At 45.4% G+C, this 13,460-nt stretch overlaps 1 protein-coding gene across 1 annotated transcript; it reads left to right on the top strand.

Annotated features, from left to right (window-relative positions):
* Positions 1-3,853: 3,853 nt before the first annotated feature.
* Positions 3,854-11,735, top strand: LOC140288258 (metalloproteinase inhibitor 3-like). The gene is made up of 4 exons (XM_072379173.1): positions 3,854-3,946; positions 6,769-6,880; positions 8,756-8,877; positions 10,541-11,735. The coding sequence occupies exons 1-4, from the start codon at positions 3,920-3,922 to the stop codon at positions 10,736-10,738; spliced, it is 459 nt and encodes a 152-aa protein (XP_072235274.1). The 5' UTR covers positions 3,854-3,919; the 3' UTR covers positions 10,739-11,735.
* Positions 11,736-13,460: the final 1,725 nt, after the last annotated feature.

Raw genomic sequence — 13,460 nt, 5'->3', positions numbered from 1 at the left:
CTGAGCAGCCGGGTCAGTGTCTTGAACTGTTTGTGGTTTTCTTGATCTTGTTCTGGAGTAGTTTTTGTGGTGAGGCCAAAGTCCTGCTGGGGGAGGCTGCTGCCATCAGGTCTGCAGCAGCAGAGTTTCAGTGGCGGTTCTGAACATCACGATGAATGCAAAGGTCCAATAGTCCAATCAATAGTCCAATAGTAATCAAAAGTACTTTTAGCCTCTGGAGAAGCAACACTTTCAAATTCAACCAATGATTTGTTAGTACTTTGAGACTTTAAGAGGAGGCTTTATTTATTCATAATTACATTTATTGGGTTTTATTTCTCTTTTCATTGGCTGTTTGAAGAAATGTATTATATTATAATATATTATTATTATTACTACTTATAATATAAGTAATATATTGTACATAAGTTGAACATTCAAATATCGGTTAAACTCTACTGGTTAAACCCTGCTGGTTAAACCTGCCGGTTAAACCCTGCCGGTTAAACCTACTGGTTAAACTCTGCCGGTTAAATCCTGCCGGTTAAACTCTACTGGTTAAACTCTACCGGTTAAACTCTACCGGTTAAACTCTACTGGTTAAACTCTGCCGGTTAAACTCTACTGGTTAAACTCTACTGGTTAAACCTGCCGGTTAAACCCTGCCGGTTAAACCTACTGGTTAAACTCTGCCGGTTAAATCCTGCCGGTTAAACTCTACTGGTTAAACTCTACCGGTTAAACTCTGCCGGTTAAACTCTACTGGTTAAACCTACCGGTTAAACCCTGCCGGTTAAATCCTGCCGGTTAAACTCTACCGGTTAAACCCTGCCGGTTAAACCTACTGGTTAAACTCTGCCGGTTAAATCCTGCCTGTTAAACTCTACCGGTTAAACCCTGCCGGTTAAACCTACTGGTTAAACTCTGCCGGTTAAACCTACCGGTTAAACCCTACCGGTTAAACTCTGCCGGTTAAACCCTGCCGGTTAAACCTACTGGTTAAACTCTGCCGGTTAAATCCTGCCGGTTAAACTCTACCGGTTAAACCCTGCCGGTTAAACCTACCGGTTAAACCCTGCCGGTTAAACCCTGCCGGTTCCAAAACTTTGAGTCTCAACAGAAATGAAAGACTATCAGAAAATGAAACCCTCGCTGAGCTTCCTTTGCTTTCACTCGACCTGTTGCACACTTTGTGCCCCTGAGGTTTCCATCTGATATTCTCCAGCAGGGTTTCAGTTTCAGTGTTTATTTTTGAGCGTGTTAGCGTGTTGTACTGAGAATTCCTCTTCCTCCCACTCGCCTCCTGAAGCTTGGACAACTTTCCTTACACTAAACTCAGTCACCCACTGCTTTTTCAGCCCCATTTTTGTGCCTGGAGTTGAAAATAAAATAAATGATTCACTAAATTACAAGATTTAGCGTTTGCATTCAGGCTTGTGTAATCCCCTGCTGCAGGCAAGAGATGCAGGGTGAAAAATGGATTCACTTTCACTCAGACCCGGTTACTTCTTTCACCATGAAAAGCCTCCCACTCTTTCAAATGTGTGTCAGATGCTCTGCAGAAAGTAAATCTGTGTAACTCCACAGCGAGTGGCTGTAAGTTAGCCTCTTTGTTATTAACTGCTTCATCTGATCCCACTGCTACTGTTAGTCTTTAGCTTTAAGAAAATAACAGATTGTTGTTGCCAGGGAGCTCCAATAATGTGCTTAAGTTGTTATTAGCAAATATAACTCAGCAGATGCTGGAAAACTTCAGGGAATCAGAAGCACGTTAGCTAGGCTAGCCACCATTTTTGGCTAGTTAGCCTCGTTTGCTAGTTTCCGGTTTCCAAGTGAAAAACAAAACCAACAACACTTTGAGACATCTAAAAAGCTTGTTGTAATGAGGGTATATTGTTAAAATGGGTGTTTATTGGTAGCAACATTAGCTGTTGCCACATTAGCTTGTTGAATATGGGTAAAAAATAAAGCTAACTAATTTCAGTATGAGACTCAGGTGGTAGAAAAACATTTTTAAGGTAGAATGACACATAAAATAAAGGAATAATACCCAATATGTCCATGAATTCCAGCTGAACCGGGGTCATGTCGGATCACATTCTGAAACTGGGTTAAATAAACACCTGAAATGTGGACTTTTTGACTCAGTTGAATGTAAATAACAGCTAAAAGCAGAGTAGGTCAGGGGGTTACTGCGAGGCTTTTCACACGTTCCCCCGGGTCATGGCACCATCACTGGCCAGTTAGTGGCTGCTGGCCAACAGGAAGAGTCCGAGTTGGATGGACTTCAGTGGATCCTCTGACCGGCGGTTCTTTCAACATTTGTTTCTCCTGAGGGTTACTTTTGAGGTCAGGCCAGAGTGCGAAACTAGGTTTTGGGTAGAAACTTGAAAATAATACAGAGTTGGAAGTAATTGAGGCAAAAGTATCATGTTATATGCAAATTCCTGAGTAATTGTGTGCAGGTTTTCCTCTGATGCAGTTGGCAGGCGTCAGTCAAACAGCATTTGGTGTTTTTAACAGAGAACCATTGTGTAACGGTGCTTTTGGATCATGTTAAAGAGTTGGTTAGTTATGGAGAGCGGTCATAAAGCAGAGGGTGGGGGGGGTAAATTATGAGAGGACCAGATGGTACTTAGGTTGTGTGTTTTCTTGTGTTGCTGTCAGTGAAAGCCAACAGGTGGAAACCCTCACCTGTCTGCCACTTCTACTTGTGGTTGAAGATAAGCAGCTTCTTTTTTTCAATAAAAGGTCAAATCTAAATCAATAAAATGCTTGTATTTAGAACAACTATAGTGAATCCTATACTGTCACTGACAGTTTGACAGGTTTAAAACTAGCAAAACAATCAGAAACATTCCTCAAACGAACCAAATTAAGCCCAGAAAGAATATCCTGCATTTTCCTGGCGAAGCACGATGTTGACATTTGCTTTAATCTGTTCCTAAAGGCTGAAAATAAGTTTGTTTTTGGTTATTTAAATAAGCTCGGTTCAGATCCTGGACACCGTGTCCAGAATGAATTTGTGCTGTAACTGCTTCCTGTTTGAGCTGCCAAGCTTGCATTTAACAGCTAAACAAATACCGACCAACAGAAGATGCTAAATGACTCACTTCCGTCTCCGGTCAGAAATAATGAAAGTCTGCTTTTTGCTGCCTCTCCTTTTCTCTTTTCTGTGGAATGCGACCCTCCCAAAGAATGTGGGAAGGAAATTCCACTGGGAGGAGATAACAAACATGTCCAGTGTTGGTTGTGTCTGCGGCTGGCTGTCTTTGGGCAGCAGGTGAACATCAGAGGCCTGAAGGTTTATGCAGGACCCACAGCCCACATTAGGCCCCATCCAGCAGCTCAAATGAATACTCCTCCCTGTTCATATCACAGGAAGCCCTCTTACTGGCTGTGAGATCAGTGAAAGCAAACAAATCCAAGTGTTTTCACCTCGCCGGCTTGTCCATGAGGGTCCTGTACACATCTGTTTAAGCAGAATACGCACATTTGACTGTGTTAGGAGGTTTTATCTTCCTAAAAATCAGTAAAAATCAGCTTGGAGTTCATCCTATGTTGCTCTGGTTCCATTCTCTAATCCAAAAACATCCAATCTGACCAACAAATAAACGGTTTTCTATCACAGCTGCGTCCTCTTTTACACTTTAAACCTAATTTCTGTATCACTCCAACGTCCCTTTGTTTTCCCCCATTGGCCCTGTTTGGCAAATAATGCAGCAATGCAGAAAATCGGATAAGCGGATTAACTGTGGTGCCAACCGGGTGTTTCTAAGGGGTTTAATGCCTCCTACTGGCTGGGGTGCTGTGTTATTGGAGGGATTGGAAAGGAAAGCTCAAACTTATGGACTAAAAGGAATGTGGGTGTCTTTTTCTTACAGTGATTCGAGCGAAAGTGGTGGGCAAGAAGCTGCTGAAGGATGGGCCTTTTGGAACGATGCGCTACACAGTCAAGCAGATGAAGGTGAGAGCACCAGCCCGTCTTTCTTATCAGGAGGGAGACGACTCGGCTGATAATGGGTTCAGAGCTGGAGGCTAAATGTGGCGCTGCTGTGGCTGGAGGATGATGGAGTGCTCCATCCTTTAGGCTAACCCTCAGCCTCTTATTCTCATGTGCTAGCTGCAGGCTAACCCTCAGCCTCTTATTCTCATGTGCTAGCTGCAGGCTAACTAGGCTAACCCTCAGCCTCTTATTCTCATGTGCTTGCTGCAGGCTAACTAGGCTAACCCTCAGCCTCTTATTCTCATGTGCTTGCTGCAGGCTAACTAGGCTAACCCTCAGCCTCTTATTCTCATGTGCTAGCTGCAGGCTAACTAGGCTAACCCTCAGCCTCTTATTCTCATGTGCTTGCTGCAGGCTAACTAGGCTAACCCTCAGCCTCTTATTCTCATGTGCTTGCTGCAGGCTAACTAGGCTAACCCTCAGCCTCTTATTCTCATGTGCTAGCTGCAGGCTAACTAGGCTAACCCTCAGCCTCTTATTCTCATGTGCTTGCTGCAGGCTAACTAGGCTAACCCTCAGCCTCTTATTCTCATGTGCTAGCTGCAGGCTAACCCTCAGCCTCTTATTCTCATGTGCTAGCTGCAGGCTAACTAGGCTAACCCTCAGCCTCTTATTCTCATGTGCTTGCTGCAGGCTAACTAGGCTAACCCTCAGCCTCTTATTCTCATGTGCTTGCTGCAGGCTAACTAGGCTAACCCTCAGCCTCTTATTCTCATGTGCTAGCTGCAGGCTAACTAGGCTAACCCTCAGCCTCTTATTCTCATGTGCTTGCTGCAGGCTAACTAGGCTAACCCTCAGCCTCTTATTCTCATGTGCTTGCTGCAGGCTAACTAGGCTAACCCTCAGCCTCTTATTCTCATGTGCTAGCTGCAGGCTAACTAGGCTAACCCTCAGCCTCTTATTCTCATGTGCTTGCTGCAGGCTAACTAGGCTAACCCTCAGCCTCTTATTCTCATGTGCTAGCTGCAGGCTAACCCTCAGCCTCTTATTCTCATGTGCTAGCTGCAGGCTAACCCTCAGCCTCTTATTCTCATGTGCTTGCTGCAGGCTAACTAGGCTAACCCTCAGCCTCTTATTCTCATGTGCTTGCTGCAGGCTAACTAGGCTAACCCTCAGCCTCTTATTCTCATGTGCTTGCTGCAGGCTAACTAGGCTAACCCTCAGCCTCTTATTCTCATGTGCTAGCTGCAGGCTAACTAGGCTAACCCTCAGCCTCTTATTCTCATGTGCTTGCTGCAGGCTAACTAGGCTAACCCTCAGCCTCTTATTCTCATGTGCTAGCTGCAGGCTAACCCTCAGCCTCTTATTCTCATGTGCTAGCTGCAGGCTAACCCTCAGCCTCTTATTCTCATGTGCTAGCTGCAGGCTAACTAGGCTAACCCTCAGCCTCTTATTCTCATGTGCTTGCTGCAGGCTAACTAGGCTAACCCTCAGCCTCTTATTCTCATGTGCTTGCTGCAGGCTAACTAGGCTAACCCTCAGCCTCTTATTCTCATGTGCTAGCTGCAGGCTAACCCTCAGCCTCTTATTCTCATGTGCTAGCTGCAGGCTAACCCTCAGCCTCTTATTCTCATGTGCTTGCTGCAGGCTAACTAGGCTAACCCTCAGCCTCTTATTCTCATGTGCTAGCTGCAGGCTAACTAGGCTAACCCTCAGCCTCTTATTCTCATGTGCTAGCTGCAGGCTAACCCTCAGCCTCTTATTCTCATGTGCTAGCTGCAGGCTAACCCTCAGCCTCTTATTCTCATGTGCTAGCTGCAGGCTAACTACCCACAGGTTTTATACTCTATGCTGATGATTCTGCAGCTTCACAGTCATCTTAACACTTGTAATATGTGGCGTATGTGTCCTTTAACGGCTGCTGGCTCCGTACGCTTCAGAAGTGCTGATATTTTTACTTTTTATTACACAAAAGCACCATTATTCTCTTCCACCTGGAGCTGGATCCACCCACTGCTTGGATCTGGGGGGGGGGGGGGTCCTGGTTTTCCTGCAACAGCATGTAAACGTGCTGGGTGGCGCTCCCGAGTGCAACAGCATGTTTTCGGGGGTAGATCAGATGTTTGAACCTCATGAAGTTGAACACAGCAGGAATCTACACACGCTGGGCAGATGTTTCCAGCAGCTGGATTAATAGTAACTCCAGTGAGGATTTCCATCCTGCAGATGAGCAAAACTCTTCATGTAAATCTGGTAAACCTGTTTGTTTTGTTCATTATCTTTATTTTAGTTGAAGCACCTGAAAGCTTCTCCTCACAGGAGGCTGCATATCTCTGACAGATGCTGCCGTCGGGCTGCAGGATTAGTTCTGATGAGCTCCAGCAGCCTCTCATACAGAGTGTAAACAGTTCATCTGCACAGGTTTACTCAGGAATAGCAGCTGACCTTTGGACCTCTTCTGTTACTTCACTGAAACCTTAAAAAAAAAAGGGAAATTTCAACAAATCCATGGAGACAAATTCCTTTGGCTTTCTGTGAGCTCCACGGTTTGTGGCTGAAGTAACAGTTTGTTCTGCTTTTCTGGGAGCTGCTTGTCTAAACAGGGATTTCCTGTTGTTCCCAGACAAACAGATTACTCTGAACAACAGTTCTCTGGGCATTTTAGGCCGTTTACCTGCCAAAACAGCATCAAAGTCCAGGCCCATTAGCCATCAAAGCCTGGGTTAGGAGCAGAGCCTGATATTTCTTCTCCCTGAAGGCGTCGGATAAGGCCAGCGTGTTGTTTCCTCTCCTCATTACTCACAGATGCTGATATGTTCTCACTGCTGCTTCTCTTTCTGCAGATGTACAAAGGCTTCGACAAAGTCCAGCACGTGCAGCACATCTACACAGACGCCTCCGAGAGCATGTGTGGCGTCAAGTTCGACATCAACAAGTACCAGTACCTGATCACAGGTGAGCTGGGGCTCTTCTGTCCTCAATGAGGCGTTTAAGGGTGCCTTCCAGCCTGTAAATAAGAGTTGCTCAGGAAGGCCTTTCCCCTCTCAGATTTCAGCCGTTCAGATTCCGGCGGCCTGAGGTACTCCCCCACTCCTTTCCTCCCCACGGACTTCATTTGTCCTGTGACACAAACTTTCCCACTATTTATAACCTGCCACCGTGCACGGGAGGCAAACTAGGGGGCTTTGAGCGCGTTCTGAGCTCATTTCCCTCAGCTCGCCGGGCCAGAAGCGCCGTTTTTCTCTCTCACAACTTGTAATTAGCAGAAGGCGAGCGGCGTTTTCCAGCACTTTATGAGTTGCTATTTCCAACAGAGGTGCAGTTTACTTTGGACCCTGCAGAGCTCGGTGTGTATAGCTGTCGCTAAGTCCCAACCTGTAAATACTGTAACTCCACCGCACGGCGCCGGCCAGCGTTGCCAGGCAACAGCGGCTATGTTTACTCAGCCGGGTGTGAGTGACATCAACAAAGTCTCTCTCTGCTCTCAGGGCGGCTATAATAAGTCCTGCAGGACCGCGTTACGAGCAACTGAAACGCACCGGGCTGAGCCTCCTCTGATCGAGCTTTAGAGCCCTGATTACTGTTTGTGACCCCAGTGAATCCCAGAGGGGGGAGGCTGAGTGGGAGGATCGGGGGGGGGGGGGGGGGGGAGCTGTTTAATTCCCACATCATTTCAACACTGAAGACACGTCGTGGCGCACCTGCCTCAGGACGCTGCAGCTGGTCTAAAAATAACCGCCGATGACCTCCGAATATTCAGGAATACGACGGGTGCAGGAACAATGTGGAGAGACTGGGAGGGACTGGGAGGGTGAGACTGGGTGAGACTGAGAGGGACTGGGAGGGTGAGACTGGGTGAGAGAGAGAGTGAGACTGGGAGAGAGAGAGAGTGAGACTGAGAGAGAGAGAGTGAGACTGGGAGAGAGAGAGAGTGAGACTGGGAGAGAGAGAGAGTGAGACTGGGAGAGAGAGAGAGTGAGACTGGGAGAGAGAGAGAGTGAGACTGGGAGAGAGAGAGAGAGGCTGGGAGAGAGTGAGACTGGGAGAGAGAGTGAGACAGAGACTGGGAGAGAGAGACTGGAAGAGTGAGACTGGGAGAGAGAGTGAGTGAGACTGGGAGAGAGAGAGAGTGAGACTGCGAGTGCGAGAGAGTGAGACTGCGAGTGCGAGAGAGTGAGACTGCGAGTGCGAGAGAGTGAGACTGCGAGTGCGAGAGAGTGAGACTGCGAGTGCGAGAGAGTGAGACTGGGAGGGACTGGGAGGGTGAGACTGGGAGGGACTGGGAGGGTGAGACTGGGAGGGACTGGGAGGGTGAGACTGGGAGGGACTGGGAGGGTGAGACTGGGAGGGAGTGGGAGAGGGTGAGACTGGGAGGGAGTGGGAGAGGGTGAGACTGGGAGGGAGTGGGAGAGGGTGAGACTGGGAGGGAGTGGGAGAGGGTGAGACTGGGAGGGAGTGGGAGAGGGTGAGACTGGGTGTTTACTGTGATGTAATCAGGATGTAGGATGAGACCTTACTAACTAACTTACTAACGGGTGAAATTTACTGAAGTAATTCGGTTTATTATCGTTGTCTCCCACTTTAACATTAATTATTCATGTTTTTAATCTGCTTTTATCATAAAGATCAGCAGCAGTTTTCATTTATTAAGCTGTTTTTATGCACATAATGCAGCCCTGAGCCCATATTCTCAGATTAAAATGCTTAAACGTTCCTTCAGGACCAGTTTCAGGGCCACGGTGTGGGGGGGGGGGGGGTGCTGCACACACCTCAGGTTTACTTCTGCCCCACAGTGGGGAAGATAACCGGTTCATCCCTGCTGTGCTTCAGGTCGCGTCTATGATGGCAAGGTTTACACGGGGCTGTGCAACTTCAACGAGAGGTGGGAGCGGCTGTCGCTGGCGCAGAAGAAGGGCATGAACCACCGCTACCAGCTGGGCTGCAACTGCAGGGTGAGTGGGAACGCCGTGTGCCCGCCGAGACGAGGAGGCAGCAGGAGCATCAAGAAGAGGAGAAGCTAGAGCTGCCTTACACTGTTAGCTGGGTCCTTATGGTCCCTTAGGGGCCTGTTACTGGAGAAGGAATTACTTAGATATTCATTATACAGTTTTACTGCAATTATTATCTCTATTAAGACTGAATTACGAGCTCATTTCAGGACCTTATTTCCCCGACATGATGGATGTTGGGCAGAAATGGAGAAAAAACAAGTTTTACTACCATCATTGGGAGTTATTAAGTAAGAGCTTTGGAATCGGCTCCAGCCTTCATTCCCAGTTTCATGTGACTCGAGCTTGCTGCTGTGCAGCTGCTGAGCCCCCTGCTAACGTCCTACTGTACAGCGAAGTCTGGACATCTGCTAACGCGCTCGGCCTATCAGCGTAAGTGGATTAGCAGAGAGACCCATTTGTTCCCAGTGCTTGTAAACTGTGTTCAGAGCGAACATGGCAGCAGCCCAGAGGCATGCAGAGAAGGCCATCTATCAACCCAGGCTGCAGAACCACAGTCCGTAAACACAAGCAGGCAGAAACACCCCCCCCCACGCGTTAATCACACCCTGCGTTCCCCCTCACACTGAAAGCACGACGCACCACTCAGAGAATTATTCTCCACAGATCAGTAAAACCAGGAAGAGCATCTTGGAAGGCAGACTTCAGTAACAAAAACAGCCAAAACGGCAGCTTTCCCTCTTATGTTCAGTTTAGTTTCACTGATATCCAGAGAAGCTCAGCTCTTTGCTGCCTTCCGTTCATCACCTCCCTGAATCTTCCTGTCAGTCAAAGCTGTTCATTCATCCGTGAAGCTGCTTTTTGTGCAAACACCTGGAGGAATGAAAGAGGCGGAGGGGAGTCGAACTGAATCCTTAAGAAACATTTACAAACGTCAGGAAGATGACTTCATCTCACATTCCTCAGCACAAAGCACACAAGTGCCAGGGCACGCTTCACAGTTTTAGATATTCAAAAAGTTTCCTCCTTTTAAAAGCTGTTACAGGAAGTGGCTGAAAGCCAGAAGCAGCTCAGCAAAGATGACGATATTTCACCAGAAGCATCCATCCCCAGTGCTATTTCACAGAAATCATGTCATAAACACAGTGTCGAGTTGACTCATTTAGCTAATTCTGCTTTAGCCTCCACAGATTTATCGTGCTGTAGACTTATTGTTCCTGTGAGATTAGAATATGATCAATGGACACATTAAATAACACTAATTGGATGCATTTTATAGTTAAAAGGAGTTTTATTTGCTTTCTTGCCAACATTTACAGAGGAAAGTTGACAGTGCAGAGCAGCTGCTAGCTTACTTTTATGACTAGGAGGGAAGACAATTTAAATATTAAAAATGAAATTAATTAATAAGTTTAACCAGCTCTTCAAAGGATCTGGTTGAATGATTTTGCTGCAACTATTGTTTTTCTCTCCATTTCTAACTGTTTTACTCCATAAACAGGCGCTACTTGCTAGCGCTAACTTAGCATAGACGTATGAGTGGTTTCAAACTTCTCATTCAACCCTCACCAAGAAGGCCGATTCTATTCCAAGTGTCTTTATCATAATTATTTTAAACCTTTTCTGCTTCATGGCTACATCTTTAGTCTTGCTTCTGTCTCTGTAGATTAAGCCCTGCCACTACCTGCCCTGCTTCGTGACCTCAAAGAACGAGTGCCTCTGGACGGACATGCTGTCCCACTTTGGCTATCCCGGCTACCAGTCCCGGCACTATGCCTGCATCCAGCAGAAGGAGGGCTACTGCAGCTGGTACCGAGGCATGACCTTCCGCGATAAAACCATAATCAATGCCACCGACCCCTGAATCCGAAAGGCACTGCCATCCCCGACTCCGTCCCTTTCAGAGTATTACAGGACTATTGCAGGTCACTGGCCTGAGTGATGACCTCCAGAAAAGAGCAAATATATTACAGTGCCTGTTTGTAGCACTTCTTTGTTGTACAGATTGCCCTTTAACTCTATAACTCTATGTTTTCCCCATTCTACAATCAATCAGCAACAGTCCTCACACCAAGCTGTATTTTATGGTCTGAGGTGTTAAAACAACAAGCATAGAGGCAGAAATGACCAATTTAAAGTATAAAACCCTGATCAAAACACTATTTTAGAGACTATCAAGAGTCCTGCAGCTCATCTTCTGAACTGCAGGACTTTATTCAGTGAAATGAAATAACTGGGACACGATAAAATGATCTAACATGTGGGTGATACCAACACACTGCCAACAGTCTTTCTAGTGCTAATATGTGTGAGATCTGAAAGTTATATCTTCTATTCGGCAAAAACAAACCCTTTTTTCAAAGTATGTTCACAACTTTTACTGTAACGTGTCTTTATGATGGTAGTACTCTGCTTTTCCCCGAATGTTTGCAGTGCCCCCCCCCTGCTGAGGACTGATTAATCTCAGAAATGTCAAAAGTGAAGCAGGGAAGAACTCATTTCTGGAAGAGATTGTGATATTTTATTTTTTTGCTGTATATAACATAAGCTACAGAAATGAACTATCAACTCGCCTGAAACCTCTATAAAACGTCTATTTATGGTTATTGGATTATACCGCAACTATGTGGTTGAGAAAAGAGGGAGAATATATAAAACAGGCCAAACTTTAAGTGTTATGGTACTTTTTTGTGTTTAATCATAGTTTCCTTGGCTGGTACTCTTCAACAATCCAATGACAGTTCAGTATAAACAGAGGTTTCAGACTATGAGATATTTTCTAAGTGTATATTCAATCTTTTGTATTTAACTATTTCAAATGGACATTATATATAAACAAAAGTAATGATATTGTCACTAAATTCATTCTTCTTCACCTGCACCCATGTAGGGTTTGTCGTATTTTTACTTCCCTTCAGTTCATTCCATTAACAGACTCAGATTGGCCTCAAAGGGAGAAACATCTGCTTCAGCACTTATTCCACAACAAGTTTAATTTACTCAAAAGACTTCTGCCTTCTTTTGTAAAGTTAGATGAGAAAATTGACACAACTCTCATGTCTGTACACTAAAAAGAAGTTAAAGCTAGCAATCGTTTAGCTTAGCTCACATGTGCCACTGTTAGCTTAGCTTAGCTTAGCTTAGCTAAAGAAAGGACGGGAGCAGCTATGCACCAAAGTTTTTTACAGCTCAGAGGAGTGACTTTACAGGGAGTTTTGCAAGTTTTACTTTTCAATTTGGAAAAACATTTAAATTGACAGCTGACTAGTTAATTAGTGAACTTTAGGCCTGTAAGCTAGCTGCTAGTCCAGCATGAATAAACTAAGCTAACCAGCTGCTGCATTTAGCTTACAGACATATAGTGCTGTCTGTGACCTCTTCTAACAACAAGAGAAGCCAAGAAAGCAGATTTTTAATCTTGGAAACGTTTTGTGTTGTAAGTGACGATGAAGTTCTTCCTCCAGTTGTGGCATTTCTGTGACATTAGTTCTGTGGTGTGTAAATTTACCGTCTGCTTAACTCAGAAACAATCGGTCGAGTTTGATGCTAAAAAGAAAAACTCTAATCAAGGAAGCTGTGTACAGTCTGTGTGTGAACACGGATTCCTGAATCGTGTGGGTGGGGGTGATTCCTTGAGGCTAAAGAAATGTTTGACTTAATTTCTGTTTTATATTTTTATAATAAAGATTTAATGAAAAATTGACCAAACAAGTTTTTTGGTGATTTTTTTCTGTGTTTTAAATGAAACGTGAACAACATCTGAAAGGCACTCACCATCTGCATGTGGTTGGGATAGAAGGTTTGCTCGTTCAGGGGGAATTTCTCTGGGCCGAGGGAGTGGTACAGCTTAATCATCTGAGAAAACTGCAAGAAAACAAATGAGAGACAACTTAACGTCGTTATTTAAGCAGCAGACAGGTGAGTTTAGATGGGAGGAGCTACACCTGTGTCTGCAGCACGTGGGAAATTAATCATCTTAAACATCTGGGACTGAGATGGAAGGAGCGAATCGACCATTTTATATATATATATATATATATATATATATATATATATATATATACCCCCAATGGAGTGCAACAATGGAAACTGATAAGAAAACTTGAGTAATTCACCAAAACAACATAAATAAACTACTTTGCCAAATAAATGCAGTTCTGTTCATTGGGACCGAGTCGCATCTTTCTCTGAGTATTTTCCCATCAGACTAAAATTTGAAATCAACCAATTCAGACCTGATTAAAGTCACATTCCAGACTTTAATGACGGGCTCGGCCATGTTTCAGCTCTGAGAAACTCTGGTGCTGCTCAGCAGGATGTTTGGATCATTCTCTTGTTGCAGGATGAAGCTTTGGAGGCATTTACTGGAACTGGAGCAGATCAGATGTTTCAGAACCTGTGGCAAACAGAACCTGTGGCAGCAGAACCTGCGGCAGCCAGAACCTGTGGCAGCCAGAACCTGTGGCAGCCAGAACCTGCTATGCTATGCTGTGGATCTTGGTTCCTGTTGGTCTCCACTCTTTCTTCCTGCCATGATGCAGGTTCCTCTGGGTCCGGTCTGTCCAGAACACCTTTTTCCAGAACTC

Source organism: Leuresthes tenuis, unplaced genomic scaffold (genome assembly GCF_036924035.1).
Source record: "Leuresthes tenuis unplaced genomic scaffold, fLeuTen1.0.hap1 SCAF_271, whole genome shotgun sequence".
NCBI classification, from domain to species: domain Eukaryota; kingdom Metazoa; phylum Chordata; class Actinopteri; order Atheriniformes; family Atherinopsidae; genus Leuresthes; species Leuresthes tenuis.
This window is presented reverse-complemented; position numbering and strand designations above follow the sequence as displayed.